Source organism: Eleutherodactylus coqui, chromosome 9 (genome assembly GCF_035609145.1).
Source record: "Eleutherodactylus coqui strain aEleCoq1 chromosome 9, aEleCoq1.hap1, whole genome shotgun sequence".
Lineage (NCBI taxonomy): Eukaryota > Metazoa > Chordata > Amphibia > Anura > Eleutherodactylidae > Eleutherodactylus > Eleutherodactylus coqui.
The window spans coordinates 124,052,084-124,070,087 of NC_089845.1; the positions used below are offsets into that span (position 1 = coordinate 124,052,084).

Sequence of the window (18,004 nt, forward strand, 5' to 3'; positions counted from 1 at the left end):
TTCTCGCTCTCTCTGCTACCGTCTGCGTCAGCTAATTCATGACTATGCTATTAACCCTAACGAATAACAAACTGAAACCTGATAGGTTAAAGGTGTTGTCCCACAAAATCAAGTTATCTCTTTGTATAGTAGGAAGGCTTTACTTACAATGGATGAGAGAATGGCTGTAAAATAGACAATATTGTAGAAACATCATGTAGCATCATCCACGGTTTATGAGTCCACCATGGAATGGTGTTGGGTAAGTCTACTCTTACTTGCCACGTATCATGGATGCTAAACATAATATTGTTTTGCTTTTCCATATCCTGTTGATACACTATTCGTCTATCTTCTTCGTATCCTTTGATCTTATAAGTCTCTTTTAATTATATCTTTCTTAGTATTTTAGATGTTTTTTAGCTCTATTCCTCTTGATATCGTATACGCATATCTGCTTTTTATAACTTGAATAATAACTTTATTAATATGTGTATGTGAACCTATTTGTTCTTGTCATTAGACAACCATCTGATTGTTGGAGGTATGACCACTGGAACCTCCAAAGGTCCCGGTTGCTGAATCAATGCAGCCATGGTCATGCATACACACTACTACTTCATACATTCACTGGAGACAGCCGAGTTCAAGCCCTAGGTATATCCTGCAGTCCCACTGAAATGAGTGGAGCAGCCACTATCACCACTCTACTTATTCCGGGTTATTCAGGGAACTTGGGGACCCATGTTCCCATGATTAGTGGGGGTCCCAGTGGTCAGACTTACAACGATCAGATAATTATCTTGTGGACAGGGAATAATTTCATTTTGTTGAAATAACCAAACTGCTGCAAAGATATACAGAGTCCCAAAGCTCTGTACTATGAAGCAACAGAAAAAAAAGATTGCAGCATACCTCATTGGCACCACATTATGGAGCTAGTCTCCCTGCAGGGACTCTGTGGGTCAATATATTAAAGGCTATGGAAATCTCTGTGCATTAGAAGTCCTTACACATATGTCTTAATAAGTCTCTGCAGAAAAACTTTTTGCATTAATGTTTACTTCTCATGCATTTAGAAAGCCTCATACTTGATTTGCAGACTCTCAGAAATTCAAGTTTCTAGCTTGGGGGCATTCCCAGCACTGATCAGCTTATCTCTCTCATGAATTGATCCAAGCTCCACTCCCCTATCCTCTTTCAGAGGCTGTGTAGCATAACCATCCCCACTTAAAACTACACAGCTATCTCTTTATCCTCTCTCTGAGTGGCTGTTGGTCCCTTTCCCCTTTCTTGCTAATAAGAGCTCCTAATCTCCTCCACCATTCCCCAGAACTGTTTTACAGCCCTCTGTAATAGTAGTTTTCTCTGCTCTTTGTCCTCCTGATCTGTCAGGGGAGGAACTGAGAAACAACCCATCAATTTAGTCTGACTGACAGAACTTTCTAAGATTTCAGTCCTCCAGTCTGCAGTATCTTGGAAAACAATGCAGGAATAAAAATCAAACAATCAACTTTTTAATGAAAACTAATTACAAAATATCTTAATTTCCAAAACGATATTGATTAAAAAAAGAGTGCAGAGATGTCCATAGCTTTTAAGTAAGAGTCAAAAGTTATTAAATTCCTACCTTCCAACTTTTACCGTAGCCACGTCTCCATACAGACCAAGTGAATGTAAAGGCAAGGAGCAACAGTCATTGATATTTCTTGCTCCTATCTGTAGTATACATTATATGTGCAAATACACCATTCTATATTACAGTTTAGAAGCCAAGAAGGTGGCAAGGTGATACATTTCTGTATCAAGCTGCTCTTGTACTACTAATAAGTGGTATGATATTACAAAAGTGATAGATACAGAGCTGCTCCTGGACATCGTCACTAATCATTACCAGTTACAACTATAATTCCTTCCTTTGTCCATGTCAACAGATTCAGATGTAACAACAGTCTATTGTGCACTGGAGGCACTACTGAATATTCTAATTAGTTTTTGCTACTTTGCTAAACTATTCTAAATTTTCTCTGCGGGGAATGACCACAATATAGGCCCAATTTTTAGGCCAAAGTAGTGGAATGAATAACTCACAGTCCTGTTCATCAAATACAAATAAACTGCTGAAACCAACTATAGGACTTTATTCAATGGACTACTGTAAGAGATAGAAGGACTATAAGCACTATTTATATCGCTCTGACATTATAATGGGTCCTAAAAACAACCATGCTTGAAAGGTACAGCAGAAGAAAACTTCACTTGGAGCTGACTGCATCCCATTCCTTGCCACTAGGGGTTATTTCTTCTGGTGGCTTTACAGAAGCCAATTATTCGTCAAAAAATTGCCCAAATGAGTGATTTTGACCAATAGATTTTCCTTTGTAAACATGGAACCCAACAGGGTATTGAGCAAGAAATTGTTTGCTAGTTGCTTCGTTTTAGCTCACTGAAACCAAAATGATTAGTAAGTCAATCGTGCTCAGAGTGAACAGGCAGTTCTTCATCTGCCTGTTTACTGTTATTGAAGGAGGATGGCTCAGAGGAGATCTCTGGCACGCTCCACCTTCATTCACTGAATGACTAATGTTCTTGTGTGAAAGTAAAGAAGCGATAGTTGTTGTGATTGCTGTCAGACATATGAGTGTCCTGTCTATAGCCAACATAACCGGATGATTCACAAATTAGACCTTACTGAGGATCAGTCCTGTGTATACAATGATGAAACCAAAGATTACAATGACCTTCAAAGCAAACATGCGTTCTGTCTGACTCTAGTTAGAAGAGTTTTTAAAGTGACCCTCCAGTTTAAGGGCAAAATTCTGTTCCAAGACCAGAGGGGAAGGGGAGTATATTACCTGCAGTTATTCTCCTCTGTCATCCCTCCAATCCACCAGTTTCAGGTACTGTTTTAAGCCATCCAAGATAACCGCGGCAATCTTCCGACTACCCAATTCCCACACTGCATTGGTAGTGTTAGACTACTAATGCACTATACCTTCTTTATGATTGGCCAGAGCTGCTCATGTGATCAGCACTGGCCAATCAGAGAGCAGTGCACAGTGTACATTAGGTAGTTAAAAAATGTCTCCAGCCATCTTGGACGGATAAAATAAGGTTCCAAAACTTGCGGGTTGCAGGGATGGCATGTAAAATATCCCCCTTCAGTCCAGGGACAGAATTTCTGTCTGTATATATTGGCAGTGGGGATATAGAAGACTTTGCAAGGCATGTAACATAAAATAAAGTACATACTACTAAAAACTACAAAGACAACAGCAGAATGCAAGAGTGTCCTGATGGAGAAGACGTGCCAATCCCTCCACTGCGACGACTTGTCTATTCTTTTCCATTTTAAGCTTCGAGAAACCCGACTCCACAATTGTCATTACGTTGTTCAATAACATCACATAGTGAACGTGTAATTAGATTCTCGTAGTAAAGCGATAATATTATTCTGCACTTTATGTTAAGTTGCGATAAAAATTTAACTACAACGGAATTTAAATGTAGTTTTCTCGATGAGCCGGGACAATATGTCTTCTCTTCATCATAAGAAAACACCTTTTTATACTGCGGGTAGCAGAATTGCGCAGTCAGATGCCAAAGAGACAGTTTGCAAAAAAGCCTGAACAGCATGGATTGACGTCTTTTATACGGAGGTAAGTAGGGGGTCGCTCGGTCTGGCATTGGCAACCACAAACTGCAATTTGGGCATGTTTTGAAAGGTCTGCAGAGATTATACTGCAATGCACCAAGGTGGATGGAGTACATAATTGGCACAAATTACAAGTGAGCCATATTTTCAGGTTGCAAGTCAATTTCAACAGGAGAAAAGAACGCACGACTTATAAAGGGGCTCTATTGTTATGCTATTGTTTAACGGGGTTGTCCTATCCATGTGCATCTGTACATGAGCATTTACTAGCAATCAGCTGTTTGTCATGGGTGGAACATCTAGAAGCCGCTGATATTACATGGCATCATTTGTGTGCATTGCATGAACTGCTAGTTAGAATGTAATCCTCAATCTATGTAATATGTATCTATCTATGGATTTAGTAATGAATAGAGCTGGTTAAAGGTGAAAGGGGACTACAAGGTATTGAGAAAATGAGGCTTACCAGCAGCACACTGTTGCGACCAACACAGGTGGGACTAGAAATATGCAAAAGCCACACAAGGAACATAAACCATTGTTCCAAAGTCCAAGTTATAGTAAAAAAAAAACAATCTGTTGCGAAATAAATTAGTGCAAAGTAAATAAATAGATTTATTCCTCCATGCCAAGAAAAAACGCTACGTTTCGAATCTCAGGGTCTTTGTCAAGCTCCAGGGACTACATGACTGGTGTCTATGGTCAAGGCATGGTGACTAGTCTGAAAAACTGGTCGTTGATGCACTATAAAATACAATTTATACTGATCACTCTCATCCATTGAGCTGGCATCCATTGTCATATCCTGCCAGGAGTTTGGGGACGTGCCGCTGCAGACTCTGAGGGGTACGTATAACCTCATTTTTAATTTCGCCAGGGCGCAGTTGGGGCACCAGGTTTTGTTTTAATGTCAAAACCCCTTTAAGTTCCCCAAGTCCCCTTTAATCTCTCACTCTTATCTCCAAGACTTCTCCCGAGCTGCACCAGTTCTCCGGAATGCACTACCAATACAATCAGTTCCACATTTTTTTTGACCAATCTCATTTCTATTTAAGCATGTCCTAAAGCAACATCTCGTTAGAAACACCTATGACATTCCCTAATGTAACCAAACTTCACTGTCCCCTCTTTTACCTTCTCCCTCAGAATTTAATCCCTTCTTCCCACAATTTCCCCGTCCACACCCCATACACCCGACTGCACTTCATAAAACTGTATGTATACTATCCTATTTATATAAAAGACGTCTGGACCATCGTACAGAACAAACACTGCTACCTCTTATGTCACCCCTATGTCCTCATAGATTGTAAGCTCTTGTGAGCAGGACCCTCACTCCTATTGTTCCAATTGTTAATTACTTCCATACTGTCTGATTTTGTCTGTACATATGCCTTCTGACATATATAGGTAAAGATTATTACTATTATTACTTGTATTAAAGATTTACTCCTGCAACTTTACCAAATCTATCACTGAGTTAAAGTTGTCCGAAGGCGGACATGCTGATGGCGGACATGCTGATTTTACTTAGGCAGCCAAAGCAGAACAAATCTATATGAATCGATCAATGTAGGGAAACTATCTCCAACTATATACTTACAGTACTTGGAATAATTAATCTGCATGAAGAATTGCAACCGCATTATTAAAAGCAGGAAAAACCCTGTAAAAGCAGAAGACTAAAGGGAATCGGAAGGTCATGAGTGATAATATTATGACCTCCACCATCATTTTAGTTCTCCGACTGCATTTATATGATGCAAGTCATTCATTGTTTAAACAGTAATAACGCCAAATCCGTGTGAACAGTATGGCAAACGGAACTATAATGCAAGGAGGTAATAATGTTACAAATCAATGTGCGAAACTCGTCCAAAGCCGTAAAACATGAGAAGGTTCACAGGTTGGGGATTTATTGTATCACAGTGAATTAAAGATGGGTTTGACGAATCTCATCCTGACAGCTTGTTAGCAATTTTCTGCTCGTGAAGTGACACAGCGGACAGTTAAATAAACAGGGACAAAGAATGCTTTGTTAGGAGGCAGAGAAAGTCATAGGCAAATATAAAAGGAGGGGAAGGGAGAGAGACGGGAACACTGGAAGCCCTTGTAGTTGTTCATATTCTCACAAGCTACGACAATCAAAGGCTACACGTAGTTACAGGAGTTCTACCCCCGGGAATAACGTGCCGCCACAAACACAGCTTCATAACCAGGAAAGTAATCATGGAACCTCAAAAACCAAGGTGGTGTACCGGTTGGAGATGACCTGCTTTCTTGCTGCCATCAGATATGACACATAGACATGCTCCAAACATCAATTCATTCAGAAACTGAAAGCGAATGCTGTAATATACATCAATTTCTGGTGTAAATTATAGTAAATCTGAGGTCGCACCCCCTTTGGCCAAGCCCCATCCACTTTTATAGAAGCGACCCGCAGAGTACAAAAAGGTCAAAATGTTGCAAATTTTCTTCTGACCTCAGAAAACTGGCATAAAAGGCTAAATACATTTTTCCCCAGTGCTGAAAATTAAACACATGGACCCTAGCCTCCTGCAGACGGCCGGGGCGGATCCCACTGCGAGAATTATCGCAGCAAGATGCGAGCCATGCCCTTGCAGTGACCTGGTGCTCACCTCTTCCCGACATCTTGCTCTGCGCCGGCTGTTCGCGCATGCGCAGACCAGAGCTGACGTGTCACCAGTGACGTTTCTGTGATAGGACATGCCACAATTTGTTCACTATGTGAGTTTTCACGCGGTGAAATCGCAACTGTCTGCATAGGATTGCATTATCTAATGCAATTCTATGGCAGCGGGCATGGGGGGAAATTCTGCGGGAAACCCCACCTGTGTGCATTTAGCCGAAAGGGTTGCCCAGGACTTTTACTACTGATGACCTATCCTCAGGATAGGTAATCGATAGCTGATTGGTGTGGGATCCCCACTGGTCAGCTGTTCACCCGGTCTGCAGTCAATGCGGACAACACTGGAAGAAGACTCTCTGTAATGCATAGAATTCAATGCCAACTATATCTAAAGTACCAACCACTGCAATGTTGATGGTGCTATCAGAGTTGGCCACACTGATGAGGCCCAGCAATTAGCTAATTGGACTGGATCCCAAGCACTAGAATCCCAATGATCAACTATTGGTGACCTACTCTGAAAGTTGTGGAACTTTTAAAATAATAATGAGCTTTTTCCCCCCCTGCACCTTACTGTAGATGTACGCTGTAGTACCGGCATTAACACAGCAGTCAGGTACATTCCCCTTTATCTCCATACTATGCTAACAAACTGCTATAGTCCAAATTAAAAACCACGTCAGACAGTAAATATGATAGTAGGGAAGGCTGTGGATGGATCCGCCATATGATGCTGTTCTACAGGCCAGGAGTTGCAGACCACCCGGCTCATGCATTTTGCACTGTGATTTGTATAGCACCTCTAATTAAACACCCTACACCGCAGTGCTGCAATGCACCGCAATCATTTTACCAGTAACATTCTCTAGCTCTTATTACAGCACCGGTTATAATGCAACACCTTTCCCATTTGTAAAAACACCTGCAGACGCGGGATATTAAATGAGTACAATAATTAACTGCCTAATTTATTGCTACCAACATGCTTCTTATATCTATCTGGGGACTCTGCAAGCTGTTAGCCTGAAAGCTGCATCACACAAATGCTAATGGCAGCGCACGCTCAGCGGTGAAGTCAGCTCTAAAGCCTTCATCACATTCTATTACTTCACATTATACTGTATTACAGATGACTCTGCGCAGCCCCTCACAGTGAACCCAGCGAGGATGTCGTAAATACCTCTCGCTATAAAACCTTTGATCTCCTTGCAAAAAGTGAGTCTGAAGGTGAAAGACAGCAATCTTATAAACTGGAATTGATTTCTGTCCCTGCATATAGCTTGTGGTTGTACCTTCTGTCAATAACTCATATAATGACTCCGTATTCAGGCGGGTGGCTGCCTCTCACCTTGCTTGTAAAGGGGGCAATGACATAGATAGATAGATAGATAGATAGATAGATAGATAGATAGATAGATAGATAGATAGATAGATAGATAGATAGATAGATAGATAGATAGATAGATAGATTATAGATAGATATGAGATAGATAGATATGAGATAGATAGATAGATAGATAGATAGATAGATAGATAGATAGATTATAGATAGATAGATAGATATGAAATAGATAGATAGATATGAGATAGATAGAGAGATAGATTATAGATAGATAGATGGATAGATAGATTATAGATAGATAGATAGATAGATAGATAGATAGATAGATTATAGATAGATATATATGGGATAGATAGATAGATAGAAGATAGATAGATATGAGATAGATAGATAGATAGATAGATAGATAGATAGATAGGACATAGATAGATAGATAGAAGATAGATAGATATGAGATAGATAGATAGATATGAGATAGATATATATGAGATAGATAGATAGATAGATAGAAGATAGATAGATATGAGATAGATAGATAGATAGATAGATAGATAGATAGATAGATAGATAGATAGATTATAGATAGATATGAAATAGATAGATAGATATGAGATAGATAGATATGAGATAGATAGATAGATAGATAGATAGATAGATAGATAGATAGATATGAGATAGATAGATATATATGAGATAGATAGATAGATAGATATGACATAGATAGATAGATAGATAGATAGATAGATAGATAGATAGATAGATAGATAGATAGATAGATAGATATGACATAGATAGATAGATAGATATGTGATAGATGGATATGAAATAGATACATAAATAGATGTGAAATAGATATAAAATAGATAGATCTGTTATGGCTCACCGGCCATGTTGGATCGGGACCGGGGTAATGCCACAGCATCAGCCCGGTCCTCATGCTCAGTGTCATTTTGGCACTGGACACCGGCATGAGCAGTTCTCTGCTGGTGTGTGGTTTGATTGGTTGGTTGAGAGGTGTGTGTCCCAGCCAGCTAATTAGCGCCTGTCTGAGCACATTTATCCTGGCTCCCCCTCATATGGGACACCGGTTATACTCTTAGTCTGAAAGTGTTTCTGCTCAAGTCGGCAGCTCCTGTCTTGTTCCTCAATTCAAATAAGTCTGTTTGGCTGTCAGCATAATTTGGAGCGTTGTAACAGCTATCTCCTGACTATTGGCAATTTATGCATCTGTGTAACATCAGGTTCACTGTGTGCTCTTGTAGCTTCTAACTCTGTATGTAGTGTTAGACAATCTTTGCCGTCATTATCCCTACTCTCAACCAGGGAGGGTCAGGGTCACCTAAGGCTCCTGACATGGGGTCACACTCATCAGGGCGAGTGCTCCACTTTTAGGCAGGGTCTCCTCGCATTAGGTTGGGGTCAGCTTTTTTGCACTTTTTGGTTTCTATATAAAAAACTTGATCATAAATTAGCTGATGAGAAGGTACAGAAGAGGACAGAGCAGAAGAACACTAAGCTGTCAGTCCTGCCTCGCTGACAGATCTCCTACTGAGACTGCTGAGACTGCCCCTCCCATCGCAAACAGCCGGCAAGGGCCAGAGAAAAAGGGATAGGCCTGCTAAACTCCCTCCCACCTCCCTTCTCCAGCAGCTCCCGTAGGCTCCCATAGGAGTCTTTGGAAGCTGCCACCATATTCCAGCCAGGAAGATAGTTCCTGAACTATTTTTCCTGGCCAACATAAAAGCGTTTTTACTCTGCGAGAATACGCCCATCTGAACTGATGCATTGTAAACCAATGCATCAGATAGGCAGCGTATATCAGCCGGGGCGTGAAAGTGCGGCCAATATACGCTCGTGTGAATAAAGCCTCAAGTGGAGGACTTCTATATACAGACGGTGGAAATAAAGGGGTTAAGAAACATTACACATTTCCGGCTAATAATTGCCATTTCTGAACCTATTTATCGCTTTCTGTGGTGACACATGATATAAATGTCCTACTGCTCAATATTACAGTAGCAGCCTGAAGATTTATAAGCCTTGTGTGTACACAACATATCTACGGCAGATAAGCCAACAGTAACCTTGAAATGTGTTCACCTGTAATCACTGCAGATGCCGTATAGTACAAGACTTTCCAGTAGCGAGATCAGGTTGCACTCACGATTAGGCACAATGTGCGCAGTATGTGCAGTCGGCGTCCTGCACATTGGAGATCTCTACAACGCTGCGGTTATATAGGGTAATCAAGAGTAGACTATATAGATGATGTTATGGGATATTTGTAGGAGCATTATGATTAGTGTCCGTCCGACCTCCAGGACAGTCGCCAACCATGAGCACAAAGGGGCAAAGGTCCTTTTGCCTTTTTCTCTGCACAATGCGGCTGTGTGAATGGAGGGTAAATGAAGGGGTTCCAGTTCCCTGCACAAGATACTGAATGAGCTGCGGCACTTAATTAGCTTTAAGGGGTTTCCTGGGACTCCAGTGTTGAAAATCTTATCCTCAGGATAGGTCATCAATAGCTGATTGACGGAGTCAGCCACTTGGGATCCTGCCAATCAGCTGTTTGCAGCGAGCACCACAGCTCCTTCATGGCATAGAAAGGCACAGCACCATACTGTTGTGGCACGCCGGCTACAACCAAGAAGTGGGTCCAGAGTGACGTCACAGTATCAGCCCTGACCCACGTGATCGCACGTCGGCACTGGCTGGTGTAGGGCTTGTCACCCCCTTGTTACAATATAGGAACCAATCCCAGCAATATGTCATTCCTTGTAATAATAGGAAAACCTCTTTAAAGGAGTTGTACCAGAATCGCAAGTTATCCCCTACCCAAAAATGGGGTCCCATGTGACTGTTGGATGAAGCCGAGCGTTAGTTGCTCAAGTATTTCCATTAGCCCCAATGAAATTAAAGGAGCACCGACCGTGCATGCCCAGCCAGCGCTCCATTGAATATGGCTTCACTCTGACGAGAGAAGCAATTCTGCGCTGGCAGGCAGAGGGAGACACAAGTGCCCTGTTTTCGAGATCGGTGGGGGTCTTGTGATCTGGGTACAACCTCTTTAAAGAGTACCTGCACTTTCACTCTGAAGCGCTCACGCTCAGTCGGATGTTTTTGTTTCTTTTCGGCACATGAAGACGGCTCCGTGTAGCGCTACATGGGGCTATAGGGGGCAGTCTTCAGCTCCCGGAAAAATGAAAATTGCCAATGGAGCATGAGCGTTCCAGTGTGAAAGTGCAGGTACTCTTTTAGGCTATTTCAGCAGAAAACAGGTACACAGCATTACAAAAAGATATCACTCACATTAATGAATGAACGAATGAAAGAATTCATTCATTCATTTATTCTAGAGGACTTAAAATATATAACATGAATGGCATCATAGATCAGCAAATATGACTAACAAGGAAACAAGTAATGACAAAACTGACCTGACTTGTCTTCAGAATCTTCAAACTCGACATTGAAGGCATGGCCATTATTCAGGATGACTTTGGCAGTGGAAGGGTCATACTTAATGCTTAGAGGATGAAGTTTGGGGTCATGTTTGCAGTGACTTGGTTGAATATCAATTGGAGATTGATGATCGCCAAGAGCAATTGGAAAGGAATGATGCCATGTGTTGGGTCCTAGCAAAACAAACAAATGGTGTACTAAGATACATTGTAACGTATCGTGGATATCTCAATGTAGTACTGCACATCCAAATCATCCAGAATACACTGCAGCCGGCAGCAGCCAGGGCTCACAAGGTGTTTCAAGGTCAACATTCTATGAAAATGCTACAATGTTGCAAAATGTTTCAAAGTTTAATCAGTAGCTTTTAAAAAGTTAATATTGAATTAGCAGGAATCCTTTTACATGGTATTAACCCCTTCAGGAGATAGTTAGCATTTTCCAGTCCACGGAGAGAGAAAAAAGCCCCTACATGAAAATGAGATAACCGCAAACCAATAATTATCCCAGAATAGGTCAGATGGAAGAGGCTGGTTGAGGAAATGCTATAAATATTGCAGATTATGTTAATTCTAGCAATCTTGTCATTTCAAGGTCATGCCAGAGAGAAGATGTGGAGCAGAAAATCTTAGCAAGCACTGTGATGACTTAATGCAGTGCAACAATTCCTAAACCGCAAGGAAATAAATACTGGGTTGAGTATATGAGTTCTCCAGGAGGCGCTGAGCAGTTAGGTGTTTGCAATGGTGACATGTCGGAGAAGTGCTCAGCTGTTACTTCCCAGAGCGTTGGCCAATTCCATACAGACTGATGAATTAGGATATTGAAACACTTCCAAATGCAATTAGTATAATGTGCATCGCCACTACTGCAGCCTAGAGAGAAACCCTTCATGTTAATGAAAAGGCAATCTACTGCAAGGAATCAAAGAGGCCGCTCTATTTATGGTCATAAGAGCGCCTTGAAAACCAATACCGATGGACTAGATATAGAAGGTGAAGACTTCAAAAACAGATGCTGACCTCCATGTCAACCTAAAGAAAAAGTCCATTATCTCTTGGCCCAAATACCCAAGGAAGACAGAGTTTAATGGTCTTCTAAATAAAGGTCATCAATTAATAGACCACAACCTGCGGCACTTTAACCCAAGTGTCAAGAAGAAGGACACGTGTTCCCACCACTCACCATTGTCAGGACCATATCCCCATGCATGTGCCATTATCTTCTGCTCTCCGTTCCTCCGGCTGGACAAGTCCCGCTGCTGGTTGCCAATGAGTGAGTGTCAGCCACCAGGCTTCTTCTTGTGGGGCTTTATAGGGTCCCACCAGCTCCATCTCACTCAGACCTCAGCAGGTGGGGTTGGCTCTCAGGGATCAGCCTGTTTTGGGGCGGAGAGTAATAATGAACCCATCCTTCTTTAAAGGACCTGCCGGACGACTTATACTCTACTGACCACCTTCCATTCATGAGATCTACGTTCTTCTGTATATAGATGATACACATAATAAAAAACACCCACAACCTTGCAGTCCCATAATAAGCCATCTCCAGAATCAGCTAGTTTGCTTCAGCTGCGTCCTGAGAGAAAGACACCACAAACCGTATCTTCAAGGATATACAGTAGTATACACAACACCCTGGTGCCCTGAACACACATAGTAAGTGCAAAGGGGAGACAGGAAAGGACCTATAGTGCAAACAAGCACATCCTATAGTACAATAGTACAAAGCACACAAGATACTACAATAGTAGCAATGCATACAGTAGAGTGCAATGGTACAAAGCAGCACTGCACACACTATAATACATTATACAACACACTATACTATAATAGTACACAGCACTGCACATACTATAATACATTATACAACACACTATACTATAATAGTACACAGCACTGCACATACTATAATACATTATACAACACACTATACTATAATACATTATACAACACACTATACTATAATAGTACACAGCACTGCAAACACTATAATACATTATACAACACACTATACTATAATAGTACACAGCACTGCACACACTATAGTACATTATACAACACACTATACTATAATACATTATACAACACACTATACTATAATAGTACACAGCACTGCACACACTATAATACATTATACAACACACATACTATAATACATTATACAACACACTATACTATAATAGTAGACAGCACTGCACATACTATAATACATTATACAACACACATACTATAATACATTATACAACACACTATACTATAATAGTACACAGCACTGCACACACTATAATACATTATACAACACACTATACTATAATAGTAGACAGCACTGCACATACTATAATACATTATACAACACACATACTATAATACATTATACAACACACTATACTATAATAGTACACAGCACTGCACCCACTATAATACATTATACAACACACTATACTAAAATAGTACACAGCACTGCACATACTATAATACATTATACAACACACTATACTATAATAGTACACAGCACTGCACATACTATAATACATTATACAACACACTATACTAAAATAGTACACAGCACTGCACATACTATAATACATTATACAACACACTATACTATAATAGTACACAGCACTGCACATACTATAATACATTATACAACACACTATACTATAATAGTACACAGCACTGCACACACTATAATACATTATACAACACACTATACTATAATAGTACACAGCACTGCACATACTATAATACATTATACAACACACTATACTATAATAGTACACAGCACTGCACATACTATAATACATTATACAACACACTATACTATAATAGTACACAGCACTGCACATACTATAATACATTATACAACACACTATACTATAATAGTACACAGCACTGCACACACTATAATACAATAGTACAAGGCAGCACTGCACACAATATCATACTGTACAATACATACACTGCAATACATTATACAGCACCAATGCACATACTTCATACACAGCAGCACCGCAAACACTATCCTACTATAGCACACAACAGCAATGCACATTATACTACACAGCACACACTATAATATGCATAACACACTACACATCACATAGACCACACTGCACTACACACCACACACTATACTACACATCACTCGGTACACACTAAACTACACATTACACATCATACTGTACATCACACAGCACTCACCAAACTACACATCACACAGTATACTACACGACACACACTATAGTTCACATCACACAGCACTCACTAAACTATACATCACACAGTATACTACACGTCACACAGTATACTACTCATCACACAGCACACACTGTACTATATACCATATACTATATTACACATCACCGTATACTACATAGCACATACTATACTACACAGCACACATTATATTACTACATATCACACACTACGCTACACATCACACACTATACTATATACTACACACCATACTGCACATCACACATTATACAGCATACTACATATCACACATATCATAGACTATACTACACATCACATACTATATATCATACACTATACTACACAGCACACACTATTTTATATATCACACACCATACTGCACATTGCATATTATACAGCATACTACATATCACACATATCATAGAATATACTACATATCACAAATATCATATTCTATACTACACATCACATACTATATATCATACACTATACTACACAGCACACACTATATTATATACCACACACCACACTGCACATCACACATTATACAGCATACTACATATCACACATATCATACACTATACTACACAGCACACATTATATTATATATCACACACCATACTGCACATCATACATTATACAGCATACTACATATCACACAGCACACACTATATTATATACCACACACCACACTGCACATCACACATTATACAGCATACTACATATCACACATATCATACACTATACTACACAGCACACATTATATTATATATCACACACCATACTGCACATCATACATTATACCGCATACTACATATCATACAGCACACACTATATTATATATCACACAGCATACTACACATCACACATTATACAGCATACTACATATCACACAGCACACACTATATTATATATCACACAGCATACTGCACATCACACATTATACAGCATACTACATATCACACATATCATACACTATACTACACAGCACACATTATATTATATATCACACACCATACTGCACATCATACATTATACAGCATACTACATATCACACATAGCATACACTATATTATATATCACACACCATACTGCACATCACACATTATACAGCATACTACATATCACACAGCACACACTATATTATATATCACACAGCATACTGCACATCACACATTATACAGCATACTACATACCACACATATCATACACTATACTACACAGCACACATTATATTATATATCACACACCATACTGCACATCATACATTATACAGCATACTACATATCACACATAGCATACACTATATTATATATCACACACCATACTGCACATCACACATTATACAGCATACTACATATCACACAGCACACACTATATTATATATCACACAGCATACTGCACATCACACATTATACAGCATACTACATATCACACAGCACACACTATATTATATATCACACAGCATACTGCACATCACACATTATACAGCATACTACATATCACACATATCATACACTATACTACACAGCACACATTATATTATATATCACACACCATACTGCACATCATACATTATACAGCATACTACATATCACACAGCACACACTATATTATATATCACACACCATACTGCACATCACACATTATACAGCATACTACATATCACACATATCATACACTATACTACACAGCACACATTATATTATATATCACACACCATACTGCACATCATACATTATACAACATACTACATATCACACAGCACACACTATATTATATATCACACACCATACTGCACATCTCACATTATACAGCATACTACATATCACACATATCATACACTATACTACACAGCACACATTATATTATATATCACACACCATACTGCACATCATACATTATACAGCATACTACATATCACACAGCACACACTATATTATATATCACACACCATACTGCACATCACACATTATACAGCATACTACATATCACACATATCATACACTATACTACACAGCACACATTATATTATATATCACACACCATACTGCACATCATACATTATACAACATACTACATATCACACAGCACACACTATATTATATATCACACACCATACTGCACATCTCACATTATACAGCATACTACATATCACACATATCATACACTATACTACACAGCACACATTATATTATATATCACACACCATACTGCACATCATACATTATACAGCATACTACATATCACACAGCACACACTATATTATATATCACACACCATACTGCACATCACACATTATACAGCATACTACATATCACACATATCATACACTATACTACACAGCACACATTATATTATATATCACACACCATACTGCACATCATACATTATACAACATACTACATATCACACAGCACACACTATATTATATATCACACACCATACTGCACATCACACATTATACAGCATACTACATATCACACATATCATACACTATACTACACAGCACACATTATATTATATATCACACACCATACTGCACATCATACATTATACAGCATACTACATATCACACAGCACACACTATATTATATATCACACAGCATACTGCACATCACACATTATACAGCATACTACATATCACACAGCACACACTATATTATATATCACACACCATACTGCACATCACACATTATACAGCATACTACATATCACACAGCACACATTATATTATATATCACACACCATACTGCACATCACACATTATACAGCATACTACATATCACACAGCACACACTTAACCACTGCATGACTCTTCTTCATTGACAAAACCCAGCACCGGTCCTCTTCTGCAGGCACCCCATGACAATGTCCTATCTCCTACGATGTTTGCTATCGCTGAAGCATCCAGCAGTGCTGTCCTCCTCCAGTGCCATCCTCTGTGCCATCCTCAGTGCCATCCCACCTCTCCCAGCACCCTTTTTAAGATGTTCCCCTCCCTGAGAGTTTTGAGCTCCTAGTAAAAGTGGATGAGAAGCAGCCCGAGGAGGGGGTCTACCTTGTAGGGGCAGCACTTATAGGAATCCCCAGCACAGAGCCCTGCCAGCCGTGCTGGCACAGGAATCCCCCAGCAATGGCATCTGATGGATCATGTGCTTCATGCCTGGTCTGCAACCTGCGCCCCTCCTCTCAGCATCCATCACACAGCGGCAGGACGAGGCGATCATGTTAGGGGGTCTCACATCTTGCTGTCCTTGGCACTGATGGCAGAGGACAAGCACCCCTGCCCCTAAGTGACCCAGATGCCCCCGGGCACCTACCTTGTCTTCCGCTGCGCCGCACGGTCCCATCAGCATACCTAACCTCGTGTATTGCCATAAATCAGACATTGACCTTGTCCTTCGGAGACGGAGACGCGTTCGTGTGATCTGGTTTTTTAATTAGGATAGGATTACGGTACATATCTGGTATTCTGCTGCCCCCTGCTGGTGGAGTGCTAGAAGTAGCACCGGTTCGCTTCATGGATTCTCATTGCTTCTCCTAACTGCTTATTGGCTCGGCATTGACATCTGCTGGTCAAAATGCATCATTACACTTTATTTTTGCTTATTAATAAGGGATTTTGTGTATTTTATTCATCTACAGCTTTCTAAAGACAATGGGGCAGATTTATTACTGGTGCTCATCGCCGG

General features: G+C 40.0%; 1 protein-coding gene across 4 annotated transcripts in view; it reads right to left on the reverse strand.

Moving 5' to 3' along the window:
• The window catches only part of LOC136578405 (carbonic anhydrase 2-like), a 34,959-nt gene extending 17,224 nt beyond the window's left edge, over window positions 1–17,735 (reverse strand). The window contains exons 1-3 of one of the 4 annotated variants that reach the window (XM_066578453.1): window positions 17,633–17,735; window positions 12,277–12,469; window positions 11,067–11,264 (exon numbers count right to left, since the gene is read on the reverse strand). In XM_066578453.1, the coding sequence (XP_066434550.1) occupies window positions 11,067–11,264; window positions 12,277–12,310 (232 nt within the window). In that variant the 5' untranslated portion in view covers window positions 12,311–12,469; window positions 17,633–17,735. Of the gene's footprint in view, window positions 1–11,066; window positions 11,265–12,276; window positions 12,470–17,109; window positions 17,240–17,370; window positions 17,386–17,632 lie in introns of those variants that run through there. The other 3 variants (XM_066578455.1, XM_066578452.1, XM_066578454.1) reach the window with 3 other exon arrangements.
• Window positions 17,736–18,004: the final 269 nt, after the last annotated feature.